The sequence below is a fragment of the Maniola jurtina genome, chromosome 22 (assembly GCF_905333055.1).
Source record: "Maniola jurtina chromosome 22, ilManJurt1.1, whole genome shotgun sequence".
Lineage (NCBI taxonomy): Eukaryota > Metazoa > Arthropoda > Insecta > Lepidoptera > Nymphalidae > Maniola > Maniola jurtina.
The window spans coordinates 10,785,779-10,801,911 of NC_060050.1; the positions used below are offsets into that span (position 1 = coordinate 10,785,779).

Sequence of the window (16,133 nt, forward strand, 5' to 3'; positions counted from 1 at the left end):
TGAGCGCACGACACGCGTTTTTATAAAAAAAAAAAATACCGCGGAAAACCGCGTTTTGAATCTGTGTTTAAAAATTTAAAAAACTACTGTTTTCGAGAGTCACGAAAACAGGATTCACGTGCCAACAACAAATTTAAAAAAAAGTAAAGCGTGCTGCGTTCGAAATTTTAAAATTCTGTGTTCTTTTTTGCGCGCGGAATTTCGGGAAACCGAATCTGACATCTCGCATTGCGTTCGGAAATTCTTTTTTTGTTGTATTTTTTCGGTGGTTTGTCTGATGGTGCGTTGAACTTGAGTGCAGCGGCCGCGTCCTCGGTTTCATAAGTGATTAAACGATGTTGCCCGCTAAGTGAAAGTGCTGTGACGTAAGCGTTACATTAGAACTGGCATTATGACGAGTGCTATTGGGTTAGGGAAGTGCTACACTGATGTGGTCGTCGGTAAGTTATAGTTTTTTTGTTTACTTTTTAGGACAGGCAAAGGTCGATGACCGTACAGCCGAAAAACTTCCTTGATTTTTTTTCTCCAAGAAAATAATTTAATAAAGATCGTCTAATTTTTTTTAAATTAAATATTAGTTTTTATGACAAATTTTTTGATGTGTTGTGGTAAAGACATTCAAATTAAATCAAATTAGAGAACTTAGAAGTCATGAATCATTGAACCAGATACCTACTTACGCCTGTATAGATTGAACTAACCTAGATACTTCAGTTAGCTCGTTCGCCATTAAAAATTTACCTACTACTCGATCCTAACGCAGCAAGATACAAAAGCCTTTGATAGACTATCAAATGAGGGTAGTTCAATATTGCCGAAGGCTTGACAAGTTGACGGCCGGAATTGGCTAGTATTAGTTAGGACCCGTGGCCAAGGTTTTTCTTAGTTCAGAGAAAATGTTATGTTTGTCTTGTCAGTGGAAGACAAGAATGGAGCACCGGTCTACCCTCTGGGCCTCAGTTCTATCGGGCCCTAAAACCTTGAGAAGTTGTTTAGTGAAATCTTAAAATATTATAAATTCAGTCAATAAGATCAAAGAGCAAGTTTGGATATTGCGGCAAATGAAAGATTGAAAAAATTATAGAAACCATAGTATCGTTTCTGAAAAATCAAAGAAAAATATAGAAAGTAGCACCCAAAACAAGGAAAATTAAATGTTTTGTAAACGCGACCTTACATTTTAGGGAAATGGTCTTACCCACTGACCAATCCCGATCATGGTGCGTCCTTTTCACTTCTATACAATTGTGCAAGAGAGAACGCGCTATATTGACTTCCTGAACAAGGTAGGTATAGACTTTTTGGCTCCTAGGGGACCGTTTAAACACTAACACTGGAATTCATAGTTAAGAAAGAAGCTTCTTTAGGGGACCATTCGGGTAACATAATATGTCATATCCTAGACTCATGTCGTCTGAATGATCGCCTTGAGAAGACCCTATCTTGACTATGAATTCCAGTATGAGTCGTTAGGTTATTAGGTTTCAAAGTGCTCAATAGAAAATTCCAGACTAGTCTGGCTTACACTTTTCAAATTATCGTCTAGAAATATGTTCCTAGTTAAGTAACGAACTATACTTCGGCTATGGAAACCAGGTCAAACCCGCATTTAACCTGCCGTGTAGATAAGTAAGTACACTATTAACGCATTTTTGAGTTCTCTAAGTGCGTAACTATTTAAATAACTCATACCTAATTAATTTTTTTTTCAAAGAATTTGTAAAAAATATTTTAAAAAGTTTTTACCCTTATTTGTAACTGTACCTAACTGTAAATTTATTTAGTAGGCCTTGAATAACGGAAACAATAAAATAAATACTAAGTATCTAGGTACTTATACTTAGTAACTTATTTGTATTTCCTCAAAATCGATAACTTAGGTGTTTTTATCTAGGTATGATAAAAAATGCAATAGAAGATTTTCACTTTCATTCATTGCGCTTCTTAGGGAGCAAAAAAGTAGAGCTGAAGTCTTCTTTGACATAGATCTGACTATTTTAAACTACGGAAATATAATATAATATATAAATATCGCTCACCCTACTTTGTAAATTCAAAGTAGGGTGTGCGATATTTATATATTATATTATATTAATATTTCCGTAGTTTGAAATGAATAAAATTATTGTACCTATAGTGCAAGCATAAGCTAGCATTTACTATAATAGTCATCAAACTAACTCCATCAACCCATTTCCCCGCCATTTTATGTATTTACAAACGAAAGTAGTGCCAAGGCTAGAGTTGCTTGCTACTTATATTAATTATTTAATTTAATATTCTATTAATGTACCAATTATATCGTAACCGGTTACACAAGGACTGATATACAGACACTTATATATAGTTGCTGAGCACTGGTTGATGGTTCCGTTATAAAAAACTTCCCTGCTGTGTTCCCATTAGATTACAACTGGGGTTATTCGAGGGGCGAACAAACGAATTCCTGAAAGGCCGGCAACGCATTGGCGGTTCCTCTGGTACCTGTCATTTGTGTTTAGTGGTGGAATAAAGTATATACTTACATACATACATGTCCAAACTCTTTTTGTGTCTAATGATAAAAGTTAACTATTAAATTAAAACGTTATATACTTAGTAAACATCAGTTATGTCTTATGGGCGTTTTAACCGATTATCACTTGCAAACATCCTGAGGAAACCTGCATGCCTGAGAGTTCTCCATGTACTCAAAACTGTGAAGTCTGCCAATCCACACTGGGCCAGAGCGTGGCAGACTATGGCCTAACCGCTTCACACTCTGAGAGACCCGTGCTCAGTAGTGGGCAATGGGTTGATCATGATGATGATGATGATAGTTAAAACTATCTTATGGGAATTATGGGGTACCCCAAGGTCTTAATTCGGGTCGAACCACTAGTTAATTTAAATACGTATTTCTTTTCGTAACAAGCTACCCTCTTTGTGTTATTATTCACCGGTTACAGAGCTATTACGAGACGCTACATAACCGGTTACCGGATGCGAATAAGTTGCCGTAACACTTGGAACATGAGTCCGGTTCGAGTGACCGACTTCAGGTTAACGTGTCACTATAGTATTTACTAGCCAATGCCCGCGACTTCGCCCGCGTGGATTTAGGTTTATTGAAATCCCGTGGGAACTCTTTGATTTTCCGGAATAAAAAGTAGCCTATGTGCTAATCCAGGATATTATCTATCTCCATTCCAAATTTCAGCCAAATACGTCCAGTAGTTTTTGCGTGAAGGAGTAACAAACATACACACACACACACACACACACACACACATACAAACTTTCGCCTTTATAATATTAGTGTGATGCGAGATCTACTTAGGTATACTACATCTTATGACCCAGATCCAGCAGTCCCTCCAGGAGACGACCGAGGGACGCTCTCCTTGACCAAGACAACTACTCTACTATCGTACTGTAAGGCATCGCCAAGGTCTGCAGTCTGCACCCGTACGTAGTCGAAATTCCTATATACGTTTAAAGCGATTTGCCTCCTCATTTCTAATTCGAACCGCTAGGATTTGGACCGCCCCGCCCTTCCGGCATCAGTCCGCTCACCGTACCACCGGTGACGCTGTAACCTGTAACGGCCAAATAGGACTAACAGTAGAACACAGTCCGAAAGAAAACAACCGGCCAAGTGCGAGCCTGACTCGCGCACCGAGAGTTCCGTACTCGGGTATTTTTACCGACATTTTGCACAATAAATCAAAAACTATTAGTAAGATAGTTATACCAAGTGGGTATCATAATATGAAAGGGCTTTCTTTACCTGTACAATGTACATTCTAAACCAATTTTTTTTTTATTTTTATGTATAATGGTTTTTGATTTATCGTGCAAAATGTCGGAAAATTATCCGTGTACGGAACCCTCAGTGCACGAGTCTGACTTGTACTTGGCCGGTTTTTTAAAAGAAACCCGAGGTGTAGATTTATCAAAATGAATTTAATAGAATTTCAAAGTGAAATTATAAAGATGACGCGTTGTGGAGGTGTGTGATAAAGCAACAAACAATAACAACTCTTCTCATTACAGCTCGAATCCATATTCCCATTCACAACACGACATAGAAATCCGCAAACTGGGTGACATCATGAGCTTTCGCCTTTCACTAAGAGTTACTTAGTAGAAAAGGTTCCTAATAATATATAGGTAATTTTATGGAATATTTGACCTACGAACTAGGTGTCATTATGGATATTAATTAAAACTTGATTAAAAGCCGATTCACACGCGCGCACGTACACGTGACACGCGCGTAGTGACGCGCGTGAATCCGTAAACATAACACGCATTACGTCTACGCGAACGTTCACGCCACGCAAGCGGTATGCCGTGTCTCATACAGTTCCATACGTTACAACGCAATGGTACGCGCTACGTCTACGCTTACGCGACGCATACGCGGCCTGTGTGGCCGGCGCTTTAACCGAAAACGGTACGGTTTAAAAATGAAATATGAAAAACTAACCATTGAAACGAAAACAACAGACGACAAAATTGCTAAGGCAAGGACTGGATAGACGCTTTATTCAGCTCCGAAAAGTTAATGTGCGTGCCCGGGATCGAACCGCCGACCTCCCGAAAAGACAGCCCTAACCACTAGGCTAACACCGCTCTTTATCTATACGTAATTCTTTGTCGGCAAATGTATAAGAGGTCCATTCACAACGCGTCATGCAAATCTGCGATGAATCTAATCACGGACACGGATGACATCATTGGCTTTCACTGAATGACTGTCATGAAGACACTCGTAGATTTTAGGAGCGTTTCAAAACAACGGGGTCCTTGTAACTTACAAGGAGTACTTATACTAATATATAATACTTTGCGTAAGTCCCCGAGTTTGTCAAAGTTGAAAGCGAAACACCGCGTGAGTTTCTGAGACAGAAATTGTATGAAGTGCGTTGGTGCCACAGGTTGGTGCGTATTTTTCGCGAGCGCGTGCGGCCATATACCTACAATTTCAGAAAAATCATGCGGTGAAATTTCGCAGTATTACCTTACCTTATATGGATCGCTTTTTTTAAAATTCAGAAACAAGTTGACCCTTGACTGCAATCTCTCCTGGTTGTAGGTGGTATTGCAGTCTAAGATGGAAGCGGGCTAATCTGAAAGAGGTAGGGCAATTTTTTGTAAACCCATACCCCTTTGATTTCTATACAGCATCGTACCGGAAAGCCAACGTTTCGAGGCACGCTTTACCGGTAGGGTGATAACTAGCCACCACATCCACCACGTATTCCAAAGGGGCCCTGCCAGGATATTTAAATCCGGGACCTCCCACTAATAAGACCACAGCGTTCGTCACTGCGCCAGGGTAGTCGTAAAACAACGTATCAAGGGTACCTACCTACCACCCTGCAAATACAGAACCCTTAAAAACGATGACCTCACACAGACTTATTTTCCATGATCCAAAAAGTGCTGATTTCGTACCTTTCTAAGACGCTGGATTAGCCAAACTGATTTAAAAAAATTCATCAAACATTTTCCAAATCCCAAACATTCGCCGTATCTTTTTTTATTTTATAGACTCGAAGGTACCCAAAGAAGGGGAAACTGATGCTGTATCCCGAATAAGGGCTAGAAGATTTGCCGAATGCCTTTCTTTCGTAAAATTTTCCCGAACTCGAATCATTTGGCAAACTGTGGAGCCACACCATCAGAAACGCTAACCGCAAAAAGTAAAAGCGTCCCTAACTAAACTACATGTTACGGAAGCGCTTAAAATTGTTATTGTTATTATTACTGTTACCACTTACTTGCCAGTTACCACAATCAGTCATGCATTCCGTTAACCGACTCTAACATTCTTATTTTAATGTGCTTGTACAATTACGCCAAATTATGCTTTTACAAAAGGTATCAACTGTAAGGTTATTTTTAAAAAGTTGATTTGAGTTGTCAAAAATAATATAAAATTATTAATTTAGCTGATGAAGGTAGTTTGGTAAAATCGATATTTGGCTCATTCGATGTCATACAATCTGTTACTAGGAGGCCAACAAGATTGAACTTGCATAAATACGGGTGTTTTGAAGGTTTTAGTTCAGTCTCCTTCTGAGATTCGGAGCGATATCGCATATTTTCGGTATTTGGGTTGTGAACTGGATAATTAGATGTTGTGATAGCAATCACGCTCTAATTAAATTATTTATTTTGGCATTAGTTTGTTTAGATTAAAACTCTCGGATGACCTTGCACATTAAACTTGTGTTTTTTTGTGTTGGTTTTGGAGAGGACATTCCAATAATTCGATAAAAATATTTAAATAATACCTGCTTTTCTGAGTGACGCCAATACTATTTTATTATTACTGTTCAAGTCTTGTCTAGGTATTGAATTGATTATTTTACCTATATACTTTTCACTCTCACGCTCGTGTACAAAATAAATACATAATATAAAAGCCGAAAGGAAAATAATATAATAGACTTACAAATTCTAAATTTAACTTTTGATGAGCACTCCTGGAACCAAGCTACTTTACCGCTCAAGTACGGTGGCATCGGCGTGAGGAAAATTTCCAGTGTAGCTCTTCCGGCTTTTCTGTCCTCTGTGCATAGTATAAGAGAGCTTAGCTCTCAAATTCTCAAATCCAATTCAATATCATTGACCTATGCCACAGAGGCCCTAGAGAGTTGGAAGGTCAGATGTCCCAATGTCGATATTCCGAAGGAACGTACTACACAAAAACTTTGGGATTTGCCATTGGTTCAGCTGACACATTCGAATTTGCTGCAAAATCTTACAAGTCAAAGGGATCAAGCCAGGCTCCTAGCATATCCGATAAGGAATCTGGGTATTGGCTTCATGTCTTGCCATCCAAAATCGTTTTCGTGTGGCTCATAGGTCCAGACTGGGAACACCACTGTGCCATCAGCATAGATGTCCGTGTGGAAAAGAGGTTGATAAATTTGGAATCCACGGACTCTCTTGCCAAAAAAACATACTCAATAGAGCACATTTAAAAAAATTGAGCTATTATTTAAAAATGGCCACGTGAGCGCAGTATCGATGAGGCATACATGTATTTCCCAGCGCTGTGCATTTGGGTCACTTGTTATGAAATCAATGCAACCGTTAACAACGGTCGAAAAAACCGACTGCTTCTATGAATAATAACTAGATGATGCCCGCAGCTTCGCCCGCGTGGATTGGTCAGATCCTCTGGAGTATCAGGATTGAGGAGTTGGAATCCAAATTTTTTATGGAACAATGTCGCAAAGTTCCATTAACGATTAAAAAAAATTACGCAAATCGGTTCAGAAATCTCGGAGATTTCGGTGTACATAGGTAGAAAAACACAACTCCCTTTTTGAAAGTCGGTTAAAAAAGTACCCTATGTTGTTCTCTGGTCAATCCTCTACTTGTCTGTGAAAATCCCGTCAAAATCGGTTCAGCCGTTCCAAAGATTAGCCTTCTCAAACAGACAGACAGACAGACAGACAAAAATTTTGAAAACGTGTGATTCAGTTATGGTATCATTCAAATAACCATATGACCTTAATATGCGGTAGTTATTTCGAAATTGCAGACAGACACTCCAATTTTATTTATTAGTAGGTATAGATTATATAGATAGTATAGATAGTGGACTAAGAGCCAGCGCGTGCCAGACCTTCGTTATTTTGTAAAAGCTGAATGTTTCTCTACGTATTGTCTTTAGACTTCGTAATCGCTATTCGTTCTTCCCTGTGTTGGGGGCAATACGCAGACAAGCTTTCAGCTTTTATAAATCAACGAAGGTCTCGCACGTCCATTACAAAGACTGATTTGCCAACTTCCTAGATACAATTTAAAACTTTCTGATGTAAGTAGGTACCTAATACTCGTTTAGAATTTAATACGAACTAGCTGATACCCGCGACTTCGTTCGCGTGGATGTAGGTTTTTAAAATTCCCGTGGGAACTCTTTGATTTTTCGGGATAAAAAGTAGCCTATGTGCTAATCCAGGGTATAATCTATCTCCATTCTAAATTTCAGCCCAATCCGTCCAGTAGTTTTTGCGTGAAGGAGTAACAAACATACATACACACACACACACACACACACACATACAAACTTTCTTCTTTATAATATTAGTGGGAAGTGTGAAGTGTGATAGTGTGAAGTGTGATATGAATGTGATTATTAACACATAGGTAAAAACGACCAAACAAACTAAGCGGGCAAGCGTTTATTTGGTCATCAAATGAAAAGCAACATCCATAATTACAGACGACCATGTTTTACACATACCTAAGCGATTTCTCATGCATTACAACCAACGCATTCTCTTTCTAGAGAAACAAATCCAAAACAAAGTGTTGCGTAAACGACCACGTTATGAAATAAAATAACACTTTCTAGAGACGCCTCTGACGAAACCCGCGCACCTACTTGGATTCACGATCAGTAGGGCCAATGCCAACCAAACCAGCTATCTAATTGATTCCACACATAATATTATTATACTAAAGCATGTGTCTATTTTAAAATGCAGCGGTGATAGTAGCCTATTAGTAAAAACGTCGGCCGTTCGGGGATTCCGGGCACGAACCTCTAATTTTTCGAGTTAGTGCGTTTTAAGCAATTCAACTTTCATATTACATTATTGTTGACTTCGGGAATCCTTAGGTTTACTATTAACTACAACAATATTTTGTACGCCACTACTAATACCCAGCTGAGTTTGTTGTGGGCTCTTCTCAGACTTGGGCGCGTTTGGAACCCTCGTAGCTTTAGTTTTAAGTTACGTAATTTATTACCACCACTATATCGTACAAATTTACAATTTCGACCATCAAAAAGAGTACAATTCTACTTTGAATAAATGATTTTGACTTTGACTTTGACTTGACTTTGCTACGGCTAATGTGTTGAACTTTTGTAATAATTACCTACGATAGGAGGTAATTATCTTTTGTAACACACATTATGCAAATAAAGAAATTCTATTCTATTCTATAATAATTTTGCACAGAGGTTCCCTTTATTAAGTAGACAATAAAAAGACTGAATTTTCGAAATTCCCGTACTTCTCAGAGAATCTATACTAATATTGAAAAATACCTACCTAAATAATGTGTGTAATTGAAAATATTACAATAAAACTTAAAGCTAGCCTTATCGGTATGTGTGTTGTTAAGTAAGTTTGGATGTAGGGGGTAATCTCCGAAACTACCTACTCATCCGATTTCAAAAATTCTTTTCTCGTCTACATTGTTTCCGAGTTATTTGAGCTTAAAGGTGCCCACGCACTCGAACTGAACTGCAGCTGAACTGCGCGTCGCGGCAGCGCGCTGCACAATATTCTCTCCAGCCGTGACGCGCGGCAGCACCACTCTAGTGCGATATGCTCCATACAAAATGATAGAAATAATATTTTGCCGCACTGTTCCGCGGTCTGCAGTGCAGCGCAGCGCAGCTCAGGTGCATTGGCACCTTTAAACTATTCAAGCTTTATCAAAGCTATACTTATAAATTATTTTACCATATCGGGGACGCTAAACAAGCTTTTGCCTACACCTTGTAGTCAAAAGCCGCAAAAGCTTGTTTTAATGAGTACCTTCTTATATAAAACGCAAGGAAAGGCTCTCGTTGTGCCACTGCACTGCCCTCCAACCCGTTACATTTACAAAATAAATAAAATGAAACAAATGGGAACATTCAGCGATAAGTTTCGGCGCAACCGGTCTCTTTGCTCCACACTGCGTTCTTTAACCTCTGGATAAAAGGAGGTTACGACATTAAACGCGCTTTGGGACGCTATGATCAGAGCGAACTAGACGGAGGGGGCTCTAGGTTTGATCTTGAATCCACGATAATGTCAAAATTAGGCTACGGTGGCGTAAAATCAAAGAAAAATATCTATCTACAAGTATCTGTCTGTATGCCAGTCCGTCCGTCCGTCCGTCCATCCATCCATCGATCCGTCCGTCTATCAAAATTCAAAATGTTTTTACCTATTCAATTAAACTTTTACAAGTGCTTTTGAATCGTCAAAAAATCTACCACTGGTTCGGAATGCCGTTCCTATCTATCTATCTATCTATCTATCTATATCTATCTATCTATAAAGTCGCGCATATCTTAAACTCAAGTTCGTTCAAGTCTTAAGCGCCAAGCACAGCATGTCGCTTATGCGTTTCTGTGAGAAGCGATTTGCTTGTTAGAAGCTAACGAAACAAACATTATAGAAGCAGCGTTGGAAATGTGTTGCCGTCGTCACGCGTTGTGATTATATAGGCTTTTAATTTGACAAAGAAAAAAAATGTCCACCGTCACGCTTCTTCGGTTTCTCTTCAAACTCCGGCGAGATGCTACGGATATGGTTTCACTCATTTTGGAGACGTGCTGTTTTTTATGATCGCCTTTTTTGATAAAATCGCGCAGTTAGGAAATTGGAAAGTTAAAAAAATACCCATGAATTAGGTACGTTAATTTTTTGTTAAATAAGTAGAGCTATGGTATTTTTTCGATTAACTTTGAATCAATCTAGTTTTACTTTTTAAGTCAACTAAAACCCAGCTAAATTGATTTTAAATAGGGGTAGGTAGGTAGGTATATAGAATAGAGGCCATTGGCAGAGTGAACCATCTAAAACAATTAAGTAGGTAATATTAGTTAATAGGTATTCCGTTGGTTCCGTATAAATAATTCTATCTAATTGTAATTACCTTACTATAATTATATATAATATTATAATCATTATATATATTATAATCATGCCCGCGTGATATTGAAAAACTGCCAAAAATTTCAAAATTCAACCGTTTTCCGTCCGGATTTTGAACTAATAATTATGGGCTCTGTGCTTCGAATTTTTAGTATGTACACATGCCTACCTTAGCTTTATACCTTGAATGAAGTATCATACTCGTAATAATAAACAATTATAAAGCAAAAGAATTCGCGAGACATTTTAAGCGCTGAAGACGCAATTAACAATGGCGTAAAAGAAACTACCTAACTAATGAGACATGAGTGCTTTATAAACATCACAAATCTACATGTTTGCCCTGTTTCAGTAAGATAATAGGACGCTACTTGTCCTTACGTGAAAGACTTGCTAAGAAAATGAATAATTTAATGGTTTTAAGTCATTTTCGGATGATAACAAAATGTTCTTGAATTCGATATTTTGGACTTAACTACTAAAATTTTTATACGAAACTAATTAAATACTTAAATCCTAAGAAATCATTTGAAGGTGGCCCTAACCAGAAATAATCATGATTCAAAAAACAGAAAACAATTTTCTAATTCAAAGATTGGGCGGTAAACAAGCCAAAGTCCTGCAGAGTACAAAACACTTAAAAGTTAATTTGCAAATTATTTTACCTAAGATTTATCTATTTGATACCAGGCCAAGCCTACTTAAATAATAAGCCTAATATTTTTTTCTCATTTACAGGTATCCTTCTTCTAACATTACACGTTAGATGCCAGCACCCGGCCCACCATCCGGGTAGGTATGCATCAATAATTTTATTACATCTTCTGTTAATTTCAACCAAAAATGCACTGAATAAACCCATACTCTATTTTCTCTTTCCAGTCTCCTTCGTGCAGTCATCGAGTCAACATTCGTATCCTTACGTCCAGCCAGGACATCCTCCATGGCACCAGTTCACATCTCCAAGGAAAAGATCTCCTGACATCCAAACCTATTACAATGGCCCTTACAATCAGCCATATCATTATTCTCATAATCAAAGCCCATACCAACGTCAAGATCAACAGAATTATCAAGAGTACCCTCAAAGCTACAGAACATCTGCTGACTTAATTGACTCGGAATCCAGAAATAACCAAAATAATGGAAGACTACTATCACAGTCTGCGTTTACGAGAATATCCGAAACTTTAGGAGCTATAAACACTGTGGGTCATTACTTAATAGACATAGTAAATGAAAATGATAGAAACGAGTCAGACCCTAACTTGCAACAGCTTCCTCAAGCTCTTTACACCATAAGCAAAAACGTTCTGGGAAGAAACGTGACAGATAAAATTGCACCAATAGTAAAGAAAGCGTTGCCACAGGTTTTACCTGATGCACCCATAACGAGAATAGCTACCGGTGATTTGGATAGGAATGATGCAAAATCCTGTACCACGCCTGAAGGGGAAGACGGCATTTGTGAAGATTTGAGCAATTGTCCACAACTGCTGTTGAACTTAGTGAATCTTCGAGAATCTCTATGTTTTAAGGACTTATTTGTTCCTGGAGTATGTTGCCCAAGAGATGGCGTAGTTCCAGCTACACAGGCAATAGCACAGCCCGTTGTATCTACAACAAGTAAGCCAACATACTTGGTTCCTGTTACAACCCAACGGCCAAGACCAAAGCCTACGACTACTAAGAAACCCTCAGCCATCTTAGTTTTGACGACTAAAAGACCAAGGCCTATAACTACGACTCCTCGACCTGTCACTACAGCACCTACGACCACGACGACAAGGGTACCATCGACAACCAGCTATTACACCTTGGCACCTTTCATCGCGAACTACTCCAACATAGTCGATGTAAATGGTAATTTTTTCTTTACATTTTTATTCGCTAAATGAATTTTTATTTTATTTATTTTTAGTCCAGTCCCTTAACCTTACGAAATTTTTAAATGTATATTATATTTTCAAAAATGTATTTTAATTTGTTTAAACTCCAGATTGTGGGCAGAGAGAAGACGAAGGTGGCAGAATCGTGGGTGGCACGGAGTCCAAGCCAGGAGCGTGGCCGTGGATGGCTGCCATATACCTGCATGGCAGCAAGCGGCGCGAGTTCTGGTGTGGTGGCACTCTGGTGGGCAGGAGACACGTGCTGACTGCCGCCCATTGCACCAGGGATTCCAAGCAAAGGCCGTAAGTTTTACATTATTTTCTTCGTACCATATTTTATCCACGGATTGCTGCACCAGGGAATCCAAGCAAGGGCTGTAGATGTATGTTCTATCTGCTAGTTTCTGATTTTTCGTTTTATCAAGGAAAGTTTAAAAGTTTAGAATGTTAGAAGTTCTAGATGTAATTCACATCTGGAACTTCTAACATTCTAATTTCAAACGGCGCCATCAAGTTTAATACAAGTGACGCTTGCAAATTAAATTTTCCATTAGTAAAAGATCTAAACTATCAACCCTTACCCTGTTCCAGTTTCCCAGCCCGCCAGTTCAGCGTGCGGCTCGGTGATGTGGACCTGTCTCGTGATGATGAGCCTTCCCGCCCCGTGACGCTGCGGGTCAGCGCCGTGCGGGCGCACGAGCAGTTCTCCAGGGTCGGGTATTACAACGACATCGCTGTGCTGGTGTTGGCTGGTAAGTTTATATACCATCTTACTAAATTTAGGAACATAACCTCTGGTGGCAGGCTTTGGCCGTGGCTAGTTACCACCCTACCGGTAAAGCCAAGCGATTTAGCGTTTCGGTACGATGCCATGTCCCAAAGGGGTATGGGTTTAATACAAACTGCCATATCCCTTTCAGGTTAACATGCTTCCATCTTAGAATGCATCATCACTTACCACTAGGTGAAATTGCAGTCAAGGGCTAACTTGTATCTGAATAAATAATAATAATAATAATAATAATCTTTATTCCAGATATTACATCCATTTTGTTAGTAATACAAACAATTGCTTAAGACTATGTTAGTAACTAGGTTAGTTTATTTATTATAATATAAATTTATTTGACTAGATACCCATCCATGAGACACTAAGAGTGCATGTGCAAACCAATCCAGTGTCTCATAAATGGATTATCTAGTTTTTCAGACAAAGTCTTCAGAATGCCGTTGGAGCTACCACGGACTCTGCTCATCACCGATGCTGCTCTTTTTCTCATAATTGCATAAAAATCGTCGGTACGAGCCTCAGCAAACATCAGTGACGCACTGCAGAATCTCGGCAGCCCCATCAGCACCCTGAATCCATTATTATATTGGACGCGCAGGTCATTGTAGGTCCTCTGCGTATATGACACCCACAGGCTGCACGTGTAGAAAGTTTGGCAATATGCCTTAAAGAGAGTTATTTTTACTTGTTTGTTGCAACGTGCAAACCTGCGAGCTACCATATTGCATCGGACTGCCAACGCCCTGCGCTCCCTTCCCATATCTTTTATATCAGACATGTCTTCCGTAACAATATGCCCTAGATATTTAAACTCTGTGACTCTTTTAAGAGGAACTCCGTTAAGAGTCACAGGAGGGATATCATCCGGCGAGTTACCTTTGCTCTTAAAAACTAATAGCTCACTCTTTTTTACATTATACATGAGTCCATGTGACTCAGCATACGACTCGCACATCTTGAGTAACTTTCTCAGTGCGCTAATTGATGGACTCAGCAGAACCATATCGTCTGCATAACTCAAGTTATTAACCATAGTGCCATCAATAGAGCAGCCAATTCCGGTTCGGCGGAGTCCATCAATCAGCTGATCAATGTAGACGTTAAACAGGGAGGGAGATGTTAGTCCACCCTGTCGAACTCCGCATTCAAGGTGATATGGATCCGAAAAAGCACCAGCCCATTTGACCCTGTTCGTTTGTGAGCTATACCAAAACCTTAATATATTAACCAATTCTGGTGGCACATTAAGGTCCCTCAGCTTTGTCCACAGCTGTTCGTAACAAACAAGGTCAAATGCCTTAGAAAGATCGAGAAAAGCGGCATAGACAGGTGTCTTCCTGTCAGTATAGTATTTAACAGTCTGCTTGAGCGCCAGTATAGCACTTTCCGTGGATACATTTCTTCTAAAGCCGAACTGTGCATCATTTAATTTTATATATCCACTGAGCTGGCGGTCAAGCAGACCATCAAACACCTTTCCCAATACTGTGGCTAATGTAATTGGCCTGTAGTTACCTTTATCGGCAATATCACCCGTTTTATTTTTAACTACAGGCACAACTACACTCTCCATTAGGTCTGCAGGAAGGTACGAGTGTCGGATGCAAAACGTATAAAACATAGCAAGGATCCGGTAAACATGAGAACCCGCATTCAACAGGTGCTCTACACTCAGTTCATCATGTCCCGCAGCCTTTCCCCTCGCCAAGCTCTTTATAATACTCTCTACCTCTTTAGCGCTAAATGATAGAGAAGAGCCCGACGCAGGTAAATCAACCCTCTGCGCATACTGATTCCGAGTTAATGGTGATTGGACTCTAAAATGCTCCTTGAATATGTTAGCTATACGTTTTGCATCCGTTTCCCCATCGACACTAACAGGGAGGCTCGCTCTAGGGTTTAATTTGTTTGTTTCCTTCCAAAATTTATGGAATTTTTTCTGTCTATGCTGCTCTGCTAATACATCCATCTGCAATTACTATTGAATAAAGTTTAAAAAAACACAGTAAGGATAGTGGTATATATAGGTATAAGAATTCTCAAACGCGTACGCACTAAATGGAAGCCCAAAAATTAACTCTGCTCCAGAAAATTCAGTTGTTGTAAGCCGCTGCTAAGCTAAGAGCTATAGAACTTTAACTTTGACTTTTCTTAGACTTTAATTACAATAACAACGTGGCTTATAATAAGGACATAGATGTGTCTCGTTTTAACACGCTCTTGGCTCTATATAACTCTCAGTCATTTAAAAGTTATTTGACTCAAATTCCAATTCTTCATCGTCAAAAACCCTACCTACATTACATCGTCTACCATAAATGTGCATGTGATGATGTGCAAACAAAAAGATTAGGTAAACTTTATTACCAATATTGTTCCAGAAAACGTTCAGAAGTCAAAATACGTGATACCAATCTGCCTGCCCCATGGGGATCTATCGCGCCAACAGTTCGACGGCTCTATGGCCACTGTGGTGGGATGGGGCACCACCAGGTACGGTGGGGGGGAGAGCTCCAGGCAGCTAGAGGCCAAGCTGCCTGTATGGAGGAACGAGGACTGTGACCGGGCGTACTTCCAGCCCATCACTGACACGTTCCTGTGTGCTGGCTATCCTAGAGGAGGAGTCGACGCTTGCCAGGTAAGCCATCCTGCACCGGGGCCTCTATAGCTACAGTTGAGGGTTCTGTAGCTACTGAAGTGAGTCATCATCAGATCAGAAGAGAGTCCTGTGCGCTGGTTGCCCTAGAGGAACTAAATAGTCAGTTTTTCGAACTATATGACCTGCCC

At 39.5% G+C, this 16,133-nt stretch overlaps 1 protein-coding gene and 1 long non-coding RNA gene across 2 annotated transcripts in view; one reads left to right on the plus strand and one right to left on the minus strand.

Annotated features, from left to right (window-relative positions):
• The window catches only part of LOC123877019 (proclotting enzyme), a 17,459-nt gene continuing 1,326 nt past the window's right edge, over nucleotides 1–16,133 (plus strand). Inside the window, exons 1-6 of the mRNA XM_045923506.1 lie at nucleotides 1–440; nucleotides 11,406–11,459; nucleotides 11,550–12,530; nucleotides 12,667–12,859; nucleotides 13,148–13,308; nucleotides 15,728–15,984. Coding sequence (XP_045779462.1) covers nucleotides 392–440; nucleotides 11,406–11,459; nucleotides 11,550–12,530; nucleotides 12,667–12,859; nucleotides 13,148–13,308; nucleotides 15,728–15,984 — 1,695 coding nt within the window. The 5' untranslated portion in view covers nucleotides 1–391. The remainder of the gene's footprint in view (nucleotides 441–11,405; nucleotides 11,460–11,549; nucleotides 12,531–12,666; nucleotides 12,860–13,147; nucleotides 13,309–15,727; nucleotides 15,985–16,133) is intronic.
• The window catches only part of LOC123877057, a 24,371-nt gene continuing 11,280 nt past the window's right edge, over nucleotides 3,043–16,133 (minus strand). Inside the window, exon 3 of the long non-coding RNA XR_006798485.1 lies at nucleotides 3,043–3,053. This is a non-coding gene — a long non-coding RNA (uncharacterized LOC123877057). The remainder of the gene's footprint in view (nucleotides 3,054–16,133) is intronic.